This window comes from Podarcis filfolensis (assembly GCF_964270895.1).
Source record: "Podarcis filfolensis genome assembly, chromosome: 7".
NCBI lineage: Eukaryota > Metazoa > Chordata > Lepidosauria > Squamata > Lacertidae > Podarcis > Podarcis filfolensis.
This window is the reverse complement of record NC_139603.1, coordinates 77,994,816-78,015,643: the sequence shown is the minus strand read 5'-3', so window position 1 is coordinate 78,015,643 and position 20,828 is coordinate 77,994,816. Positions and strand designations below refer to the sequence as shown.

At 45.2% G+C, this 20,828-nt stretch overlaps 1 protein-coding gene across 2 annotated transcripts in view; it reads left to right on the top strand.

Moving 5' to 3' along the window:
• WASHC5 (WASH complex subunit 5) overlaps nt 1–20,828 on the top strand; it is a 46,098-nt gene that overhangs the window by 8,068 nt on the left and 17,202 nt on the right. For both annotated transcript variants that reach the window (XM_083621871.1, XM_083621870.1), the window contains exons 5-20: nt 176–276; nt 1,734–1,923; nt 3,262–3,414; nt 5,458–5,571; nt 5,858–6,029; nt 7,178–7,305; nt 7,653–7,782; nt 10,297–10,409; nt 10,621–10,787; nt 13,543–13,618; nt 15,095–15,205; nt 15,338–15,478; nt 16,158–16,238; nt 18,340–18,441; nt 19,048–19,227; nt 20,608–20,732. In XM_083621871.1, the coding sequence (XP_083477997.1) occupies nt 176–276; nt 1,734–1,923; nt 3,262–3,414; nt 5,458–5,571; nt 5,858–6,029; nt 7,178–7,305; nt 7,653–7,782; nt 10,297–10,409; nt 10,621–10,787; nt 13,543–13,618; nt 15,095–15,205; nt 15,338–15,478; nt 16,158–16,238; nt 18,340–18,441; nt 19,048–19,227; nt 20,608–20,732 (2,084 nt within the window). The remainder of the gene's footprint in view (nt 1–175; nt 277–1,733; nt 1,924–3,261; nt 3,415–5,457; nt 5,572–5,857; nt 6,030–7,177; nt 7,306–7,652; nt 7,783–10,296; nt 10,410–10,620; nt 10,788–13,542; nt 13,619–15,094; nt 15,206–15,337; nt 15,479–16,157; nt 16,239–18,339; nt 18,442–19,047; nt 19,228–20,607; nt 20,733–20,828) is intronic.

Sequence of the window (20,828 nt, the reverse complement as noted above, 5' to 3'; positions counted from 1 at the left end):
ATTATCATGCTAATTCAGGTGAAGTGATTTACTGGCTCTGCCAGGCTGTGGAATCACCTAGGCAATTTACTAATAATGAATGAATTGGATCTACTAGGCAGCACTGTTTTTGGCCTTTGAAACTATTGATGTCAATGAGCACAATATTGTTATTTTTTTTCCCCCTGCACTGTAGTGTGAAGCCCTTTATCTGTATGGCGTCATGTTGCTCGTCATCGATCAGAAAATTGAAGGGGAGGTGCGAGAGCGAATGCTGGTTTCCTACTATAGATACAGGTATTCTGAACGTTGCTGACCATTCTTGATTCTGGCTAGCATTTCCCAGAAAGCTAGCAAGGTGAACATGTGCTGGGAATCACATGACTCAGTGGAATAGTGCCCGCTTTGTGTTCAGAAGGTCCCTTTTCAATGGGCACATCATCAGCTGCCTTATATGGAGTTAGGGTTGCCGGGCACACAAACTGCAGAGCGTGATGACATCCTACATTTCTTTCTATATAAGAAGATATTGTGCCAACGCTTTAATGAGATTATGCATAAATCAGCTGTCATAATTAAGAGGTTATCAAAACTAACAAGTTTAAAATTAAGGATTTTAGGAAGCTAGGAAAAATAAGAAGCAGTTGGGGAACAGAAAACTCAATCATTGTTTTTAAAAAGCCTGGTAGAGAAGGATGCCCTTAATTATCCACCTTGAAACAGAATGGGAGGAATCCTGGCACCTGAAAAACTGAAAAGGAAATTCCAGAGACTGGGTGTCACTGCTGAGAAGGCCCTGTCCCATATGCCCGTCAAGCCTTATTTATGTATTTATTTATTTATTCAAACAATTTTTATCCTGAGGTAACAAATCAATCGCAGCCCATTTTTATCCTCGCAACAGCCCTGTGAGGTAGGTTAGGCTGAGAGATAGTGACTGGTCCAAAATCCCCCAGTAAGCTTCATGGCTAAGTGAAGATTTGAACCTGGTTCTTGCAGATCCTAGTCCAGCACTTATACCCATTATACACACACACACACACACACACACACACAGAGAGAGAGAGAGAGAGAGAGAGATTCTGGTTGGGCATAGAGCAGACCCCTCAGAAGATCTCTACAAGTCTTCTAGAAAGCCCAAAGTTAAGCAAGATTTGAACTTGAGATTCGTTAGCTCACATTTTAATCTATATTATAATTATTTTGCAATATTTACCCGTCACTCCTCGTCCAAGAGAACTCAAGGCGATTGACAACAAACACAAAACAAAATGTATCGGCCACCAATAAAAATTTATACAATATAAAGAGGTTTAAAAGAGAGCCAGTATGGTGGTGTAGTTAGAGTGTTAGACTAGGACGCAGGGGCAGCTCACCCCTTTTCGCCACCTGAGGCAATCCACTAGGACCTAGGAGACGAGTTCGAATCCCCACCCGGCCATGAAGCTCGCTGGTTGACCTTGGGCCAATAGTTCTCTCTCTCAACCTAACTTACTCCACAGGGTTGTTGTGAAGATGAAACGAGGATGGCATCATCAGCCACATATGCCCCTTTGGAAACGCATAAAATGTAAACAATAAGACCAGCTAGAGCACACCTGACATACTGCTTCTAAGGATTCAGCCTCTCAAAGTTGAATTCATTTGAGATCGTGTCAGTGTGCCTTGCTTGCAAGAGTCATCCTCTGTCCCTTTTTCGTGTTTCTTCCTCTGTTCTTGCTCCCAAAGCTCCTTTTTCTCTCTTTGCCAACCAGCGCTGCCCGTTCTGCTGATTCCAACATGGACGACATATGTAAGCTGCTTCGGAGCACGGGGTATTCGAGTCAGCCTGGAGCGAAGAGGCCTGCAAACTATCCAGAGAGCTACTTCAGCAGGGTACCCATAAACGAAACCTTCATCAGCATGGTCATTGGCCGGCTGAGGTCGGATGATATATACAACCAGGTGAGTCTCAGCATGCCGGGAAAGACCTGTTTATTTACTTGTTGCATTTGCATCCCGCCTTTTCCTCTGAGGTGTTCATTTAACCCCAAGAATCCTGTGAGGTTGGTTAGGCTGAGAGGCAGTGACTGTCCCAAGATTGCCCTGTGAGTGTCATGTGACTTGAGTGGGGATTCGAACCCGGACCTCCCAGGTCCTAGTCAGACACTCTAGGCACTGCATCTCACTGATTCTCACTGCCTCTCTAGGCCTAACTTAACACTCGTAATAACAATTTTATTATTTATACCCTAGCCACTCTGCGCAGCTTCCAACACATATAAAAATATGATAAAAAAGCAAAGACCTGATGAAGAGAGCACAGCAGGGGTTATATTTTCTGAGAATCCTCCGGAAAAACAATCTCTCAAAGGACCTGTTGATGGCATTTTACCATTGTACTGTGGAGAGTGTATTAACTTATGGTCTGTGTGTGTGGTTTGGGAACTGCACGGTCAGGGACAAAACAATGCTGTCCAGGGTTGTAAAGACTGCGGAGAGAATAACTGGGTGCACTCTTCCCACCTTGGATCAAATCTATGCTTCCAGGTGCCATAAGAAAGCTGCAGAGATAGCGCAGGATAGTGTGCACCCCGGAAATGATCTCTTTCAGCTTCTGCCTTCTGGAAGAAGGTACAGGGTTATAAAGACCACGGCTAGTCACCTGAGAAACAGTTTCTACCCAAATGCAATTCTGGTTCTAAACGCAGTATAGGTAAAGGTAAAGGGACCCCTGACCATTAGGTCCCGTTGTGACCGACTCTGGGGTTGCGGCGCTCATCTCGCTTTATTGGCCGAGGGAGCCGGCATACAGCTTCCCGGTCATGTGGCCAGCATGACTAAGCCGCTTCTGGCGAACCAGAGCAGTGCACGGAAGCGCCGTTTACCTTCCTGCCGGAGCGGTACCTATTTATCTACTTGCACTTTGTCATGCTTTCAAACTGCTAGGTTGGTAGGAGCAGGGACCGAGCAACGGGAGCTCACCCTGTCATGGGGATTCAAGCCACCGACCTTCTGATCGGCAAGTCCTAGGCTCTGTGGTTTAACCCACAGCGCCACCCACATCCCTAAACACAGTATAAGTCTCTATAGTATATTGTATTTTAAAATGGGGTTTCAGAGTTTTTAGGGGTTTTTGAATGTTTTATGTAGATTTTCAATTTCATTGTTCTGTATGGGACAATGACAATAAAGATATCGTATCGTATCGTATCGTATCATACTGTTCTATGTCTACATGATATGATATGGTGTCCATTGACTTCTTGTCTCCCTCTTCCTGTTGCTCTCCTCCCATTTCAGGTTTCCGCGTACCCGCTACCAGAGCACCGCAGCGTCGCCCTCGCTCCTCAGGCGGCCATGTTGTACGTGGCGCTTTATTTTGATGCCTCCATTCTGCACACGCAGCAAGCGAAGATGAGGGAGATCGTGGACAAATATTTTCCAGACAACTGGGTAAATACGGTTCAGAGCTGAAGCAACGAAACAGCCAAATAGATTTGGAAGCGCATATCCTCACTGTTCGTTTCTTATTTATTGCACCTTATGTGCTTCCTTTCTGCCATGGCAGCTGAGCGCAAAGGCTTACAACTTTTAAAAATGCTAAAACTTGGAATGGCAGACACAAATGGGTGAATATGTAGAATTAGCAAAACTAACCCACGGGATCCGTAACCAAGAGGACACAAAGTTCAAAAAGGAATGGAGTAAATTTCTTGGATATATAAATAGCAATTGTAGAAGTTTAAACACTGTAGTAGGGTTAAAATACATTTTGTGATGTGTATAGAATGTAATTAAGAATCTGCAAAAAAAAAAAAGAGAATATTATGAAAACCTGTTAAAGGGAGGGAAGTCCGTGCACGATAGAGCGTTTAGAAAATAAGTAGACATATGATTGTGGAATGTTAGGGTGTTTATTTTATTTGTTTGTGTTAAAGAAAATTCAATAAAAAGCATTTGAAAAAATAAAAATGCTAATACAAATGGATATTAAGCGTAGAGGGCAGGGGTGAGAAACCTGAGGCTCGGGGAACAATGTGGCCCTCAAGCCACTCTTGTCAGGCCCTCGGGACTTTCTCCAGACCGCACGTCTCCCTAGCCACACCCCCAGCAATCCTCATGTACAAAAGTAGCATTTGCCCCTCCCACTTTTGCCTCTGGCCTCGCCCACCACTGGCATGTGACCCCCAGAAGATGGAAAGGGAGGCTGCGTCAGCAGTTCCCTCAGGACTTTGATGGATGTGTCGGGAGCCAATGGCAACATGCTTTCTGCCTGGGCTCCCTCCCCTGTCAGCCCCGCCCCCTGTCGACCCATTCAGACCAGTGTTTCCCAAACGTAGGCCTCCAGCTGTTTGGGGACTACAACTCCCATCATCCCTAGCTAGCAGGACCGGTGGTCGAGGATGATGGGGGTTGTAGTCCGAAAACAGCTGGAGGCCCAAGTTTGGGAAACCTTTGTTTAGACTTCGCTGGGATCCGACTTCCCAAACATAGCTAGAAGACGGGCCACCATCGCTTCTGACGTTGGCCGTTGCTTGTAGGTTTTGTCAGCAGAAGAACTGCAAAAGCGTAAATGTGAGTATCCGGGATGACTTGGCTTGATAGGAGCTTGGCTGAGGAAGGGCCGTAGCTAATTGGTACGGCATTTGCCTGGCATGCAGAAGCATAGCTGTCAACTTACCAGTGGCGTAGCGTGGGTTGTCAGCACCCGGGGCAAGGCAAGTAATTTGCGCCCCCTAACCCATGGATTTGCGCCCCCTAACCCGTGGATTTGCGCCCCCTAACCCATGGATTTGCCCTAACCCCAGATGTTGCGCCCGGTGCGGCCGGGCCCCCCTGCACCCCCCACGCTACGCCACTGCAACTTACAGATTGGAAAATAAGGGACCAGCAGCCTCGAAAATAAGGGATTGGCAGCCAAAATAAGGGATTTTCGGAGCACAGGGAGGTTCAGCTTCTGAGCCCCTCCGAGCCAAAGGCAGAAAGCCCAGCCAGCAGCCAAACGAAGCCTCAATCGGTGGTTCCCACAGCGCAGCAACCCAGCAAAGGGGATGCAGCAAGGAAAACCACCGTCACCTCTCTGCTGGGAAGCGCTGAGCAAAGGCGAGTCCCCAGGCAACACGGCCAATTTGATTGGCACAAGGCATGCAAGCTCCACCCCACGTCGTTCTTAGACTCCTTATTGGGTGAGCAATGCAGCCAAGCAACACAGTTGGAGCCTCCCTCCTCCCTGGCCAGCAGGGAGGGAGGGAGAGGAGCTGCTTCCTTTGAAACCCGGGAAATTTAAGGGACATCATCAATAAGGGACAGCAGCAGGACACGGCGCTGAGATAAGGGACTTTCCTGCCAAATAAGGGACGGTTGACAGCTATGCGCAGAAGGTGCCAGTTCGAATCCTGGGCGCTGCCAGGGAGAGCTGGGATATAATCCTTTCTGAAATCCTGGAGAGCCAGATGGTCCCGCAGGCTGCCTCTTACATTCTGTTTCTCTCCGCAGGTAATCAGCATTTATATGGGGATGTGTGTGAACCTGGCAGAAGCCTGGGAGCCTTACAAAGCTGCGAAAATGGCTCTGAACTACACGCTGGATCTTTCCAACGTCAAGGAACAGGTTGGCGAAATGCGGTTTTCTTCGTGAAATTTCCTCTTCTTAAACGTCCTGCTCTGTGATGCTTCCAGCTCAGCTTTTACTGTCCTGGTGCCTTCCAGGTGGACTACAATTCCCATGGAGGGTGGGCCGGCTGGGGCTGATGGGAGTTGTAGTCCAAAGCAGCTGGAGATGGGCGAAGGCAGAGGAACGGCTTTCTGAGAGCCTCGTACGACATCCCTCTTACCTAGAGCCCTACCGGGTTCCGCCTGTTTTGCAGTAACGCTCCTTTGATTTCTGTCTTTCGAAGGCTGGCAGATGCGCCGCAGTCAGGGAGCGGGTTCACACCCAGGTGCAGCAGTTTCTTAAGGAAGGCTGCTTGAGGGAGGAGATGGTGCTGGACAATATCCCCAAACTACTGAACTGCTTAAGAGACTGCAACGTTGCGATACGGTGGATGATGCTGCATACTGCAGACTCAGGTAATGTTTGATTTAAATCACAAGTCTGTAAGACTTGTGATTTAAATCATGTTGTTTTTTTTTACAGAAAGACTCATTCTTGCTGGTTTAATGTTAATATTTACAACTGGATGAAGGTTTCGTTTTTGGAATAATAAATTTTCAGCGTACATTTTACAGTTATATCAAAAATTACTGATTTGGTTATGTTATGTACTGAGTTGAATAGGATCCAAAATGCAGCAGTCTGATTGGCCCTGGAACAATAGGATTCAGAATGCAGCAGTCTGATTGGCCCTAGAACAATAGGATTCAGAATTCAGCAGTCTGATTGGCCCTAGAACAATAGGATCCAGAATGCAGCAGTCTGGTTGGTCCATATGAGCCACCCAATCCATCTCCAGGCGGAAGTGAATCCGCAACCTGATTGGCCTACAGGTGAATCCCGAAATTAGCCAATCATGTGGGGCCCATTGTGTAAATAATGTATATAAAGCAGACATTCTGGGGGAACTTCCATTCCTACTCACCACTATGACCTGAATAAAGAGCATGAAATCCACTCTTGACTCCGAGTATATTTCAGGTTATGCCATTAGAAATACATAGACTGATAATTATGAAATTATGACGAGGTTCAATAAGTTAACTGTTTATATTTGGACAACTTTTCTGCTGTACTTTACTGGAAGGAGAATAACTATCGTTTCCTTAATAAAAATTTAAACAATTTATTTAGCTGAAACAATAACATTATAGCATATGTTTCCATGTTTGTTAACTGATGTGGTTAAACAGTTTTTTAAAAAAACTTAGACTGAGTTTTAGCACACGTGAAAAACTTAAAAACAAATCCTTATTTCCTGATGAATGGCCTTTGGACTACAGGTATAATGTAAGTTAAACAGGAAACTATATTTAGAAAGATTTACCCTCCAAAAGCATTTTATTTTAAAAATCCCAATTTTAATCAAAAGAATCCAATTTAATTTTTTTTTAAATCATTGATTTTTAGCCACCCTGTTTTACCCTGTTACCCTGTTATCCACCCTGGTTCATGCGACCAAGAGCACATTAAATCTTCTCCGTTGAGATCGTTGAGGGGGAAGGTGGGTGTTGCATCACAGCAGCAATCAAGGAAGCCTTCACTTTCTGCTCTTTTTCCTTAGCTTACGATCCAAACAACAAGCGCCTCCGCCAGATAAAGGACCAGGTTCAAACAGATTCCAAGTACAACCCCAAGATCCTTTTCCAGCTTCTCCTGGATATAGCACAGTTCGAATTCATATTGAAAGAGGTAACGAAAACATCCTTCATACACACACCCCGTGCCTAGAACCGTGCACACTTCAGAGGCTTGCTTTGACATTTCCACTGCATTCATCTGTGCTGCCGAAGAAGCAAGCCACTTTTTATTTGTTAAAGTGGCTTGCCTCTTCAGCTCATAGGGGGAAAGTGCACAGAAACCTCCAGCTTTCCAGCATTATTTTTCTATTTTCAGCATAAATGTGGGGATCACCCAAAAGCCTACAATGGATCCCTAGTATAGATCAGTCCATGCCAAATGGTATTGTTGCTGTCGCTGTAATTTTCCAGTCGCGGCAGGCTGTTCTGTTTTAGACTGAGGTCTTGCTTTTTCGTCAGATGTTCAAGCAGATGCTGTCCGAAAAGCAAACGAAATGGGAAAGCTACAAAACGGAAGGATCTGAAAGGATGACTGAGTTGGCTGATGTCTTTTCAGGCGTTAAGCCTCTAACAAGAGTGGAGAAAAACGGTAAGGGCCGTTTAAAAAATGAATTTTATTTTTCAGTTTTGGAAATTAACTTCCCAATGAACATAAATGTTTTGACTTTCCTCTACCCCTTTTGCAGTTTCTTATAATTTTAATTTTGAATACTGCATTTGATTCCATTTATCAGTTAACTCCCTGGCTTTTCTTTAACATTACCTTTAACTGCTTGTTTTATGTTAATCCTGCCAATGGGTTATGAGAGAGCCAGAAGTCAAGTGCTTCAATGCATTAGGGACATAGAGCTGCAATGTCATATGGGCAAAATGGATAAACATGCCACAATTAGAGACTTTGGGAGAGGGTTCTCACCCGCAAATTATCTGGCTGATTTACAAATACCTAAGTACAGACACTCCTTTACCCTGGCCAGATTTAACGTTCTGCCCTCTGCCCTGCTGCTAGGCAGATACGAGGGCAAACCATATAAGTCACGTGTTTGCCCATGTGGCTCATCGGAAGTGGAAACAAGTCTGCATGTATTGCTGCACTGTAGTTACTACGAGGATCTACGCCTGACCTTTATTGCCCCAGTTCTACAAAAGCTTAAAAATGAACCAGAACTCCAACGTATGAGAGCCTTGGTAGAAGATAAGGTTCCTGAAATTACGATCAATGTTGCCAAATTCTGTGTAGCCGCTATTAGGTGCAGGAAACAAGAGCTTTCCAATGCCAATATGCAGGCGAAGGCAAATACTTAATTTTATTTATGCTATCTAATTTTAAATTGCTGTTATGGCCTAATCTGTATTGAAATTGTCCTTTGTTTTTTCCAGTGTTATGCTTTGCTGACTAGCTGTACAAGTTAATCTGGTCTGTGACCGTTCAATAAAATTTGATTTGACATCCTGCCAATGAATTCAAATGTATACAGAAACTTTTCAAATATTCCTCAGATTTCCCACATTCCTTGATGAATTTTCTTTCCTCTTGGTTTCTTATTGTTCCAAGAGAACAATTGGGAAGCAATTGGGGAGGGGGAAGCAATAAGCAATATTTTTCTATTTCCTTTGAGAAAAGGCTTTTGCGAGCTCATTTATATTACGTCTGGTTATGGGTTTCCAGCTAGACTATGATTCCAACTGGCAACTGGTGCCAAGCAAAAGACTTTCCAAGGCTTGCGACAAAGATTAACCCGTGCTCCTTTAGTGAGAGATGCATGGGTTCTTCTTCATGTCGCCAAGCTTTGAAGGCTCTGCAAAGATTTGCATTGATCAGTTTGAATCGGTAGCAGCCCAACAAACACCATTGCAAGGATAAGCATCTGTGCACCTTGGTCTTGTGTGCTTGATGCTCCAGTGTCGCCATGGGGAGAAGAGCGGAAGCGTCAACTTCCATTTTCAACTAACCATGGTTTAGTGTTGCGTCTGAACCCTGGATGAAAATGAGCAACTTTAAGTATAACTTTGTGAAAAATACAAAAGCTTTTCTACTAGGGATAATGGACACAGGTATAGCAAGAGAAGATCAGAAAATATTCCTCCATGCCACAGGAGCGGCAAGGATCCTCATTGCTAAAAACTGGAAAAAAGAAACTGTGCCAACAAAAATGGAATGGCAAGACAAACTGTTAGAGTATATTGAACTGGCTAGATTAAGAGAGGCAATTAGAGATCACACTAGACAAGAGTCTCAAAAAGCATGGGGGAAATGCAGAGAATACTTCACAAAACAGTGCCCTAAAATACATAGCTGGACTTGTTTCGATTAATGTCTGCAGGAGACTTTGTGGATATTTAAGTTATAATTAGAAAAATCTTAATAATTATTCATAAAGGAAACAGTTTATAAGAAGTAAATAAGGAAGCCAGATACAGGTTAAAGGAAGTCTTTTATGTGGTTGTTTGTACTGTTGTATATTATGCTCACTGTATGTTATGTTCACGTTTAATGAGGGTGGGTTGTGTATTGGGGTGGGGGGGGTTATGTTATGTTGTAAATAAAATTCCAATAAAAAGAAAAAAAGAAAATGAGCCACTTTCGTAAACCATGGTTTGAAGTAGATTTGTTTCCTTTAACCCTAAAAGCGAACCACAGTTCGTCTGGGTTCAGACACCACAAGAGCCTTGGTCTTAAAAGGGAAATGGCCACATGGGAGGGGGAACACACGAGCCCAAACTTTGTTGTGGCTCTTATCATAATGCTAAATTGGGGTGGGGAACTGGTTAGTCTTCCAGCTGCTGCTATGCTCCAACTCCCATCTCCCCCAGCCATCATGTCTCAGTGATCAAGGATGGTGGGATCTTCAGAGATTAGCCACTTTTGTGCAAAATTATGGTTTCACGTGCAAGCAGAGTATTCATGTACATGTGTACAGCGCAAACTTTAGGGAAACCACCACCCTCCCAACCCTGACGCATTTTTGTTTCTTTTAAAATAATTCCTTGATATTTGGATGTTTACAGTTTGTGAACTGGGGGCTGGTAGCGCTCTCTCTTTTGGTTTCAGTTGCACTAATTTAATAATTTGTCCCTTCTCTTGTTTTCCCACTGAAAACAGAAAATCTACAAGCCTGGTTCAGGGAAATCGCCAAACAAATAATGTCTCTGAATTACGATGACTCCACTGCAGCGGGCAGGAAAACTGTGCAATTAATACAAGCTTTAGAAGAGGTAAGGCAGAGGAGATGGTGGTCATGCCATTCTTTGGGTATAATTTCTTACGTGGACTCAAGCAACATTGTCATAAGACCAGTTGCTGTAGAACTTCATACCAATTAGGATTTATTTAAGAAGTAGCCAAATTTAAAATCTCTTGTGTTTGTTTTTAGGCGTTTTAATAAAAAACCCAAAAAAACCTATGTTTCTAATTCTTAATATGCAGGTGCAAGAATTTCACCAACTGGAGTCCAACCTGCAAATATGTCAGTTCCTTGCTGACACTCGCAAGTTTCTCCATCAGATGATTAGAACCATCAACATTAAGGAAGAGGTTTTGATCACCATGCAGATAGTTGGCGACCTTTCATATGCCTGGCAACTGATTGACAGGTAGGATCCCAGAAGCGTTTACATGTGCTCGCTGCCTCTTCTATGGAGTGTGGGACTCCTATTCTAGTTGGTACCACTGCCTGCTGGCTCCATCCTCAATTTCGGTTCAGTATTGCCTTTGTAGAGCTCGGCAGAAAGCAGAAGGAGAACAAAACTAGGATTAGTTGATTCCTCCTCTCCTTGGCTTTGGCGCCATCTACTGTTGAGCTCCTTGCTTTCTGCCCTACCAGACCCAAAGGGCGCATGCTGCCAGTCATACCTCATGTTACATTCTTTCAGGTTACGTCCTGCGGCGACCTGGAAGTACCGGAAAGGGTTACTTCTGGGTTTCGCCGCTCACGCATGCGCAGATGAGCAAAATGACATCACACGCATGCACAGAAGCGGCGAATTGCAACCCGTGCATGTGCAGACATGCCGCTGCGGGTTGCACTCTTTTCATGTTGCGAACGGGCCTCCGGAATAGATCTCGTTTGCAACCAGAGATACCACTGTACGTTGTTTCTCTCTTGGATTCACTGCACTCCCGGCTCAGTGTCTGAGTCAGACTGAAGCAAAGCTGAAACAGATTCCACCAGAGAAAGCAAGGTTGGAAGATTATGAACAAGGCATGCATGTCAAAGGGAAATGCAACATGGCGGGAGGTAAATATTTGGGGTGGCCAACAAGAAAGATGGTGGGTCTTTCTGTTGCATTCCTGTCCTGCTTATAGACTTCGCCTAGGCCTCTGGTCGGCCGCTGGGGGAATAGAATGCTAGATTAGACATTGGTTTAAAATACAACTCCCAGGGATTTAAGATTATTGGTAAAAGACTCATTGCTCAAAATTGACAGATTTGCTTGTTCTGTTTTGCATCATTTATTGTCCTATTTGTATCAGCTTCACTGTGGTCTAAACCACGGACTCTAGGGTTTGCTGATCAGAAGGTCAGCGGTTCGAATCCCTGCGACGGGGTGAGCTCCCATTGCTCAGTCCCTGCTCCTGCCAACCTAGCAGTTCGAAAGCACGTCAAAATGCAAGTAGATAAATAGGTACAGCTCCAGCGGGAAGGTAAACGGTGTTTCCATGCGCTGCTCTGGTTCTCCAGAAGCAGTTTAGTCATGCTGGCCACATGGCCCAGAAGCTGTACGCCGGCTCCCTTGGCCTGTAAAGCGAGATGAGCGCCGCAACCCCAGAGTCATCCACGACTGAACTTAACGGGCAGGGGTCCCTTTACCTTTGTTCCCTTTTTATATAGGCTTCCTGAGTACATATTCGTAGGTCTTTCTGTTGTTTGTCTTATGGGGAACAAACCAGGATCCTAGAGCTCAGCAGCAACAGGAAACAGACAAGAACAAAAGAGCTGCTTCCTGGTATTACATACCTAGCTTGGCCAATCTTAATGCTGAGTTTTTAAGAGAGATGATTATAGATATCCCCATTCCTTACTGAAGAGAAGCCTGTCCACATGTCCCAGGCTATGCCCCCGTTTAGAAATGTAGAAAACATAGGAAGTTCCCTAGAAGGTCAAGCTATTAGTCCACCTAGCTCTGTCTGGTTTTCTCCACGACCTCAGAAGATGCAGGCCTTTCCCATCACGTGCTACCTGAACCCCGAACAGGCGGACCTTGAAACCTTCTGTTGTGGAGCTATGATTGCTCCCTAAGCTTTTACGGTCTGTGGACCTACTGTATTTTTCGCTCCATAAGATGCACTTTTTCCCTCCTAAAAAGTAAGGGGGAAATGTGTGTGTGTGTCTTACGGAGCGAATGCAGGCGGGAGGCTCTGCTAAGCGCTCCTTTTAAAGAGCTGCGCGGAGCATGTGTGCGGCTCTTGCTGGCTTTTTCCCGAGGAGGGAGCTTTTCCGGGAGGTGGGGGAAGGGACTGATGGGCTGCCCTCTGTCAGTCCTCTGTCAGAGGGCAGCACGTCAGTCCCTTCCCCCACCTCCCGGAAAATCCAGCAAGAGCGGCCACGCACTCTTTAAAGAGTCGTGTGGAGCGTGTGTGCGGTTCTTGGGGGCTTTTCCTCAAGGAGGGAGAAGGCACTGATGGGCTGCCCTTCTCCCTCATCGGGGAAAACCCAGCAAGAGCCATTCACACGCTCCGCACGGCTCTTTAAAGGGAGTGCTGAGCAAAGCCTCCCGCCTGCATTCACATCTGGGATGCATACAAGCTCTGCTCAGCACTCCCTTGTAAGGGCTCCCTTTCATCCCTCCTCCCGCTTTGCTGGGAAGCCAGTAGAAGAGGTGCTGCGCAGCTATCGCTCTTGCTCTGCTGGCTTCTCAGTGAAGCGGGAGGAGGGCCGGAAGGGTTTAAAGCAAGAAAAGCGAGAGCCGCTTACATGCTCTGCGCAGAATTTTTTTTTCTTGCTTCCCCCCTCTAAAAACTAGGTGCGTCTTATGGAGCGAAAAATACGGCAATTGTCAGGAAAAGGGAGAACATTTTGCAATGAGGCACGTGCCAGGCAGACTCCACTTTCAAATGCAAACATAGGAAGCTGCCTTTTGCAGAGTCACAGCCCTGGTACATCTAGGTCAGCGTTGCTCTACAGCGGCAAGCAGGGTTTTAGGCAGGGGTCTCTACTTGGAGATTTCAGAGCCTGAATGTTTGGCTTTCTGCACACAACATGCACGCTGTACCACTGAGCTATAGCCCTGAACTACAGTGTCAAAGTGATGTGGCCGTGTGTAGCGCTACCCTGAGAACAGGATCGTAGAGGAATGACTTCAGGTGCTACTTCTGATCTTAATTTCCCCTTCTCCCTTTTTTTTCCAGTTTCACATCTATCATGCAGGAAAGCATCAGGGCAAACCCATCGATGGTAACGAAACTCAGGGCCACCTTTTTAAAGGTAAGTAGGAAAGGGGGCTTTAAGAAAAACTGGCACGAGCCGGGCGTTATTAATTTACTTTTTTCAGAAACCAAACGGTGTTTCCTGCCTATAACGCCTCTGCACCAGCTCGGAGCCAAACAGGTCTTGGTAATCTTTCATCTCTCAAAGTGGCACTTCCTTAAATAATTTTGCAGACTTCAGAAATTGCAGAGGGGTTTCAAGCATGGGATTCTTGAAGCCGCCTTCCCCCACCCCCTTTCCGCTCTCTCCACTTCCAGTTTGGGATTCGAGTCCAGCCCAGCTGGACCAAACGCAGGGTTCACATTCAATTCCTGATGCCCCACAAGCCAATCAATTTTACTTTGAGTATTGTTGGCATCCATCCATCTCGAGAGACAGTGGCGTGCGCCTCCAGGGGTGAAGTCAAACGGCTGCGGAATCACAGCGCCCGCTGTGGCTGCAGAGACTGGTAACTCATAGCTGCTGCCTCCCATGTGGTTTTTGCTGCGTTACCAGCACCAAATGGACCTCTGCGGGGCACAGGTCTGGGTATGGAGGTCCTAGGCTGCCCAGACGACAAGACCCGCCCCACTTTTAGCCTCACTGATTTGGTCCAAAGGAAAGCAGATCAATATGTTTAGCAGCAGTTGGGCTGGAAGGAGGCGTACAAGGTACCATCGAACCGCCTTAGGGACTCCATTCCGGATTTATGCAGGCTCTGCTTAAGGCAGCAGGTCAACTTTGAATATAACTCATGGTTATCTCACCTGCATTAGCAACAGGGTGGATTTGATTTAATTCACATCGATTTAAATCACTAGTCAGTAAGACTTGATTTAAATCATATATTTTTTATGGAAAGACTCATTCTTGCTGGTATAATCTTAACATTTACAACTAGATGAAGGTTTCATTTTTTGGAATAATAAATTTCCAGAGTAATTTTTAAAGTTATATCAAAAATTACTGATTTAGTTATACTATTAACATAGACAATTAACTTATTAAACCTCACAATAATTTCATAATTAACTGTTTATATGTGGACAACTTTTCTGCTGTACAGTACTTTGTTGGAAGGAGAAAAGCAGTCATTTCCTTAATAACAATTCAAACAATTTATTTAAATTGTTTATTTAAATTAAAGCAATAACATTATAGCATCTGTATCCATGTTTGTTAACTGATGTGGTTAAATGTTTTTTTTTTAAAAAAAAACCTTAGACTGAGTTTTAGCACACATGAAAAACTTAAAACAAATAAATCTTTATTTACTGATGAATAGCCTTTGGACTATAATGTAACTCAAATAGAGAACTATCTTTAGAAAAAATTTTCCTCCCAAAGCATTTTATTTTAAAAAAAATACAATTTAAATCAAAGAAATTTGATTTAAATTTTTTAAAAATCTGATTTTTTGGTGGGTTTTTTTTTAATCATTTATTTATATCCACCCTGAATAGCAACCTAAACCCTTATTCCTTCTGCTTCTAGCTGGCTTCAGCTCTCGATATGCCTCTGCTTCGCATCAATCAAGCCAACAGCCCCGACCTTCTGAGCGTATCTCAGTATTATTCTGGGGAATTGGTTTCCTACGTGAGAAAGGTAGCAACTTTCTCCTAATCCTGTTTTTTTGTTGTAAAAAGGGAGGGTGGTTATTCGCTTTTGTTTTACACCTAAAGAGAGCCGTTACTAAACCTGTGTCCGTTCTTTCTGGGATTTGCCTGGGGAAAAAAGGTTTTGCAGATCATCCCTGAGAGCATGTTCACATCTCTCCTGAAGATTATAAAACTGCAGACTCACGACATCATCGAAGTGCCTACTCGCCTGGACAAAGACAAGCTGCGGGATTACGCCCAGCTTGTACCGCGATACGAGGTGCGTCGTAGCTTTAAGAGGTCAGGGACGCTGGGGGAACCAGGTTGATAAGAACAAGAGGCACAACAAATTGTTGCAGCGTGGAGTTATCCTCTTCAGGGCTCCGCTCTGTTCTCCCTCTCAGTTTTTCCTTTCTCCTCCCGCCTAAGTCAACTGGTGCCGTGGCTGCTGAAATAAAGATGAAATAAAGGAGGTTTTTCAGCAGAGCTGATACGAGCTCCCCAGGCAGGAAGCCCTCAAACCCAGCCCACCGATACTTTTTGATGATGTCTCGTGAAACCACCCTGGGACCTTTGAACTAAGAAAAGCATTCTGTAAATGGAACAAATAATTTCATCATCATATAATTTATTATACCCTGCCCATCTGCCTGGGTTTCCCCAGCCACTCTGAGGGGCTCCCAACCGAATATTAAAAACACAAAGCATTAAACATTAAAAACTTCCCTAAACAGGGGCTGCCTTCAGATGTCTTCTGAAATTCAGATAGTTGTTTATTTCCTTGACATCTGATGGGAGGGCGTTCCACAGGGCGGGCACCACTACCGAGAAGGCCCTCTGCTGTGTTGTGTTTTGTTTTGCTTTTATTTTATGTGTTGGGAAGGAGGGGAAGCGACCATTATTTGCCCTACTATAGTTGTTGCTTATTTAACTGCTAGCTTCTCCTCCTGTCCCCAAAGGTCGCTAAGCTTACGCACGCCATCTCGATCTTCACAGAAGGCATTCTGATGATGAAAACGACACTGGTCGGAATCATCAAGGTAATCGTTTTGCATTGCATCAGGCTGGAGAAAACTAGAAAGCTGTGGGTCCCCCAAGGCAGGTGCAGAGTGCGGCAAGGCAAGAATAGGCCTTTTTGGTGGTGGCTTCCATGGGATGCTCTCCCCAAGGAAGCATGCCAGGTGCCATCACTGTCAGCTTTTAGGTGCCAGGCTAAAGCTTTTCTGCTTGCTGCAATGCTAGGGCTCACTTTTTCCATAGTTCCTGTAGGATGAGCACTTTTAGGAACTATATTTCTGTACATTTGGTTATAAACCACTGCCAAGTTGTATACAGTGGTACCTTGGGTTACAGACGCTTCAGGTTACAGACGCTTCAGGTTACAGACAATTCAGGTTACAGACGCTTCAGGTTACAGACACTTCAGGTTACAGACTCCTCTAACCCAGAAATAGTACCTCGGGTTAAGAACTTTGCTTCAGGATGAGAACAGAAATTGTGCTATGGCGGCACAGCGGCAGCAGGAAGGCCCCATAAGCTAAAGTGGTGCTTCAGGTTAAGAACAGTTTCAGGTTAAGAACGGACCTCCAGAACGAATTAAGTTCTTAACCCGAGGTACCACTGTATTATGGATTTGCAAGTCGTCTTGAGACATTTTCTCGTGGAAAGCCGACAAGCGCTTATAACAAACAATGGAAGCATTTCTGAGAAGCAGCTGTGCCCAGACTGGGAGGAGAAGGGGTCTGGAGGCTGATGGGGTAACAGGGCTTAGTGAGTGGGGGGAGTCTCTGGCAGAGAGAAGTCCAGAATCGGAGGCAGAAGCTGAAGTAGGAGAGAAAGGAGGCGGAAAGACAGAGATGAGTCCAGCTGGTGAAGAGGCAAGGGTGTCTCCCTCTTCTGCCGCAACTACCGTATTTTTTGCACTATAGGACGCACCTGACCATAGGACGCACCTAGTTTTAGAGGGGGAGAACAAGTAAAAAAAATTATCTCCCTCTCTGCGCAGCGCCCCTTCAGTGAAGCGGCAGGAGAAACGGAGCCCCTTCCATTTCTCCTCCCGCTTCGCTGAAGGGGCGCTGCGCAGAGAGGGAAAGCTGTGGAGCGCCTCTCCAGCAAAGCGAAGCCAAGAGAGCAAGAGGGATTGGTGCGCACTGACCCCTCTCACTCTCCAGGCTTCAGTGAAGGCAACCTGAAGCCTCCAGAGTGTGGTGGGAGCGCTCCCACGGCGCTTCAGAGGCTTCGCGTTGCACGAGACCAGGGAAAAGAGACGGTGGAAGAAGATTGGAAGAAATTTAAGGACTATCTTAAGAAACATTGCAAAATTATTGAAGGCTAGAACGATGTTGATTCAGAAATTAAGGAGTTAAAAGCTGTAATGATTATGTGATTAAGAAAAGAAAGGTTAAAAAGTACATAGAAATTAGGGAAAGGATTTGTTGAATTGACTTAATTAGAGAATAGAATACAGAAAGGGGAGGTATGAGGAGGTCGGGAAAGTAAGTTTTATGAATATAAGGGATGGAAACTATACTTGTTTTGTATGTGTGTTTTTTTCTTTTTTGGATTGTATGTATTGTTATTGTTTTTGTTTTTATTGTTCTGTTTATTCTGTTTTATATAAATTCCTAAACTTTAATAAATATATTATAAAAAAAACCAGAGGCTTCGCGTTGCTTTTGCTGAAGTCATGGAACTTGCATTCGCACCATAAGACGCACACACATTTCCCCTTAATTTTTGGAGGGGGGAGGTGCATCTTATAGAGCGAAAAATACGGTAATTCCTCTGGTCTCCCAGAATCAGGAGAGGCATGAAAAGGGCAGAGGAGAAGTTAGCTTCACGCAGTCACAGTCTCAGATTGCTTGGGGGGGGGACCCTGGAGAGGAGGAGACTTAGATGGCTGTGAGGAGGCAGGGACCTTGAGTGTCAGCAGCTGCTTCATGGGGGCCAGACCTGCCAGAGGTGAGTTGCTGTGCTCATTAGGCCTGACTCCCCTGTTTTTGTTAATACATAATTAACTCCAAATTGCTGTGTGTGATTACTGCTGGCTTGCTCCTGTCACACGGCTCCAAGGTTTTGCACTGACATTCGTAGGAAGGGTTTTTGTACATAATGGCTTCTTTCTTTGTTTGCTCACCTTAGGTGGATCCCAAACAGCTGCTGGAAGATGGTATAAGGAAAGAGTTGGTGAAACGAGTGGCCCTAGCACTGCACAGAGGGCTTATCTTCAACCCCAGAGCCAAGGTGCCAAACACATCCCTCAATTTCTCCCATTTTTCTTTCCTTGCTGTGACCAGTTGCTATTACAGTTATATGCAGGCTTCCTTCCTTCCACTGCTTGCTTATATTTTCTTTTCAGATTTGGGCTCTGCTCTCAAGTTTGGTTTGCATGCCATGCAGACTGCTTGGTTTGCATGTCATGGCAAAATGTGGTCAAGAGAAACCACGGTTTACTGTGAACAAGCTGAGTGCTCATGCATGCAGCTCAGATTGCCCTTGTTTGACTCCTTCGCTCCATACAAGAACCAGAGCTCTGACTTAGTGCTGTGTGCAAACCACAGTTTGGAGAGTTTCTCTCCAAATTACGTAAAAGACAAATCCAAGGAAAAAAACCTAGCTTCCCCCTGTGGTTTGTTGGGAGAGCAGAAAACCATGGGTGCCAAGAGTTCGTGTAGGCTATAGTTCCCTGTGACAGGCACTACAGAAATGCTTGCTTAAATTGCATTTCTTACTTTGGGGCCTAAATCTTCTCTCTCCCCTGCTCGAACCTTGCTGGTTACAAAAAAAATGAGGAACTGTAAGAGAAATAAATGCTGGGTGTCATTTTCATTTTCTTCCCTCTTTCTGCAGCCCAGTGAACTCATGCCCAAGCTGAAAGACATGGCAGCCACAATGGATGGGTTCCATCGCTCTTTTGAGTATATCCAGGATTATGTCAACATCTACGGCTTGAAAATTTGGCAGGAAGAGGTGTCCCGGATTATCAATTACAATGTGGAACAGGAGTGCAATAACTTCTTGAGGACCAAGGTGTACAAGTCATTCTTGGCGATGAGCTTCATAACATCTGAGCGGTTCGAAAATATTGACTCCACACACACCCTTTTTTTAATGTGTTTGATCCTACAATCAGCTGCACTTGCAGATTTAGCGATAAGGGGTGGAGTGCCCTGAAAGGTATAGAGTTGGAATCCAAGTCTTGGTTGCACTGTGCACTTGGCTGCCAGCCCAGGACAGTTTGCTTGTGCATCAGTGAAAGATTTAGAATCGGGCTCTTAGCTTAAGAACCTAGGAAGCTTCCTTTACTCTGCTGGCCCATCCAGCTAAGTGTTGTCTACACCAGGGATGGGGAAACGGTGGCCCTGCAGATGTTGCTAGACTCCAGCTCCCATCAGCTCCAGCCAGCGTTGCCCATAATCAGAGATGATGGGATTTGTAGTCCCAACAGCATCCAGAGAGTCGCAGGCTCCCGATCCCTGGTCTCCACTGACTAGGAAGCAAGTACCTTCCCGGAGGCAGGGATCTTTCCCAGCCCTGTTTGGGACATTTTACATGCAAAAGCAGATGCTCTAGAGCCCTTCCCCAGTTAGTCTGCGTTGTTCCAGTTGCTGTTTCCAGATACCTGCAGCAAACCATTGTGCAAGCCCTATCGGGCAGAGGAGGGAAGAGTGATAGGCGAAGCTGAAGATGACTTGCTGTTTTGTTGTTGGTGGTGCTTCCTGAATGGATTTTAGGCACCAGTAGAGGGCAGCAATCTGATTTAAGACTGGTGCTCCACCTCATCCAGAATGAAGAAGGCCTACTAAGTGTATCTTGCTGAGGGGCACCCAAAATACAGTGGTGCCTCAGGTTACAGACGCTTCAGGTTACAGACGCTTCAGGTTACAGACTCCACTAAACCAGAAATAGTACCTCAGGTTAAGAACTTTGCTTCAGGATGAGAACAGAAATCGCGTGGCGGCAGCGGGAGGCCCCATTAGCTAAAGTGGTGCTTCAGGTTAAGAACGGACCTCCGGAACGAATTAAGTTCTTAACCTGAGGTACCACTGTACAGAACGATCGCTTCACAAAGGCAGATGTAATAGCAACATGGGGTGGTATCCAGCTAATATGTTCCTTCAGTGCAATGATTTCCAAAATGGAACCTACCCCCTTTCTCCTCTCCTCTCCCCCAAATCTGCTCTGTGGGGTTGAGGGAAGCCCCAGAACAAATCTAAGCGTGTGGGGTAGGGCGGGGGAAGTCTTTTGCACAAGCAAAAATCCTTCTACTGATGGAATGCATTAGATACAAGCCATGGTGTTTTGAACCTCAAAGCAAAATCGTTTTGTAAAATACTGTACCACTAATAATGCTGTAGTTATCGTCCTCGTTGTAATCAAAGAGTTACTTCCGACCTGCATATCTTTCAGATCCAGGACTGGCAAAGCATGTATCAGTCCACACATATCCCAATACCAACATTTGCACCTGTGGATGAATCCGCTACCTTCATTGGCCGGCTCTGCCGAGAGATCCTGAGGATCACAGACCCAAAGTGAGTGCCGTGTGCAGCTTGCATATTGTTGTCCGGATTTCTGAAAGCCTGGTGTTTGCATAAATGTATTATGATAAGTTTGGCCTGAACATTTAT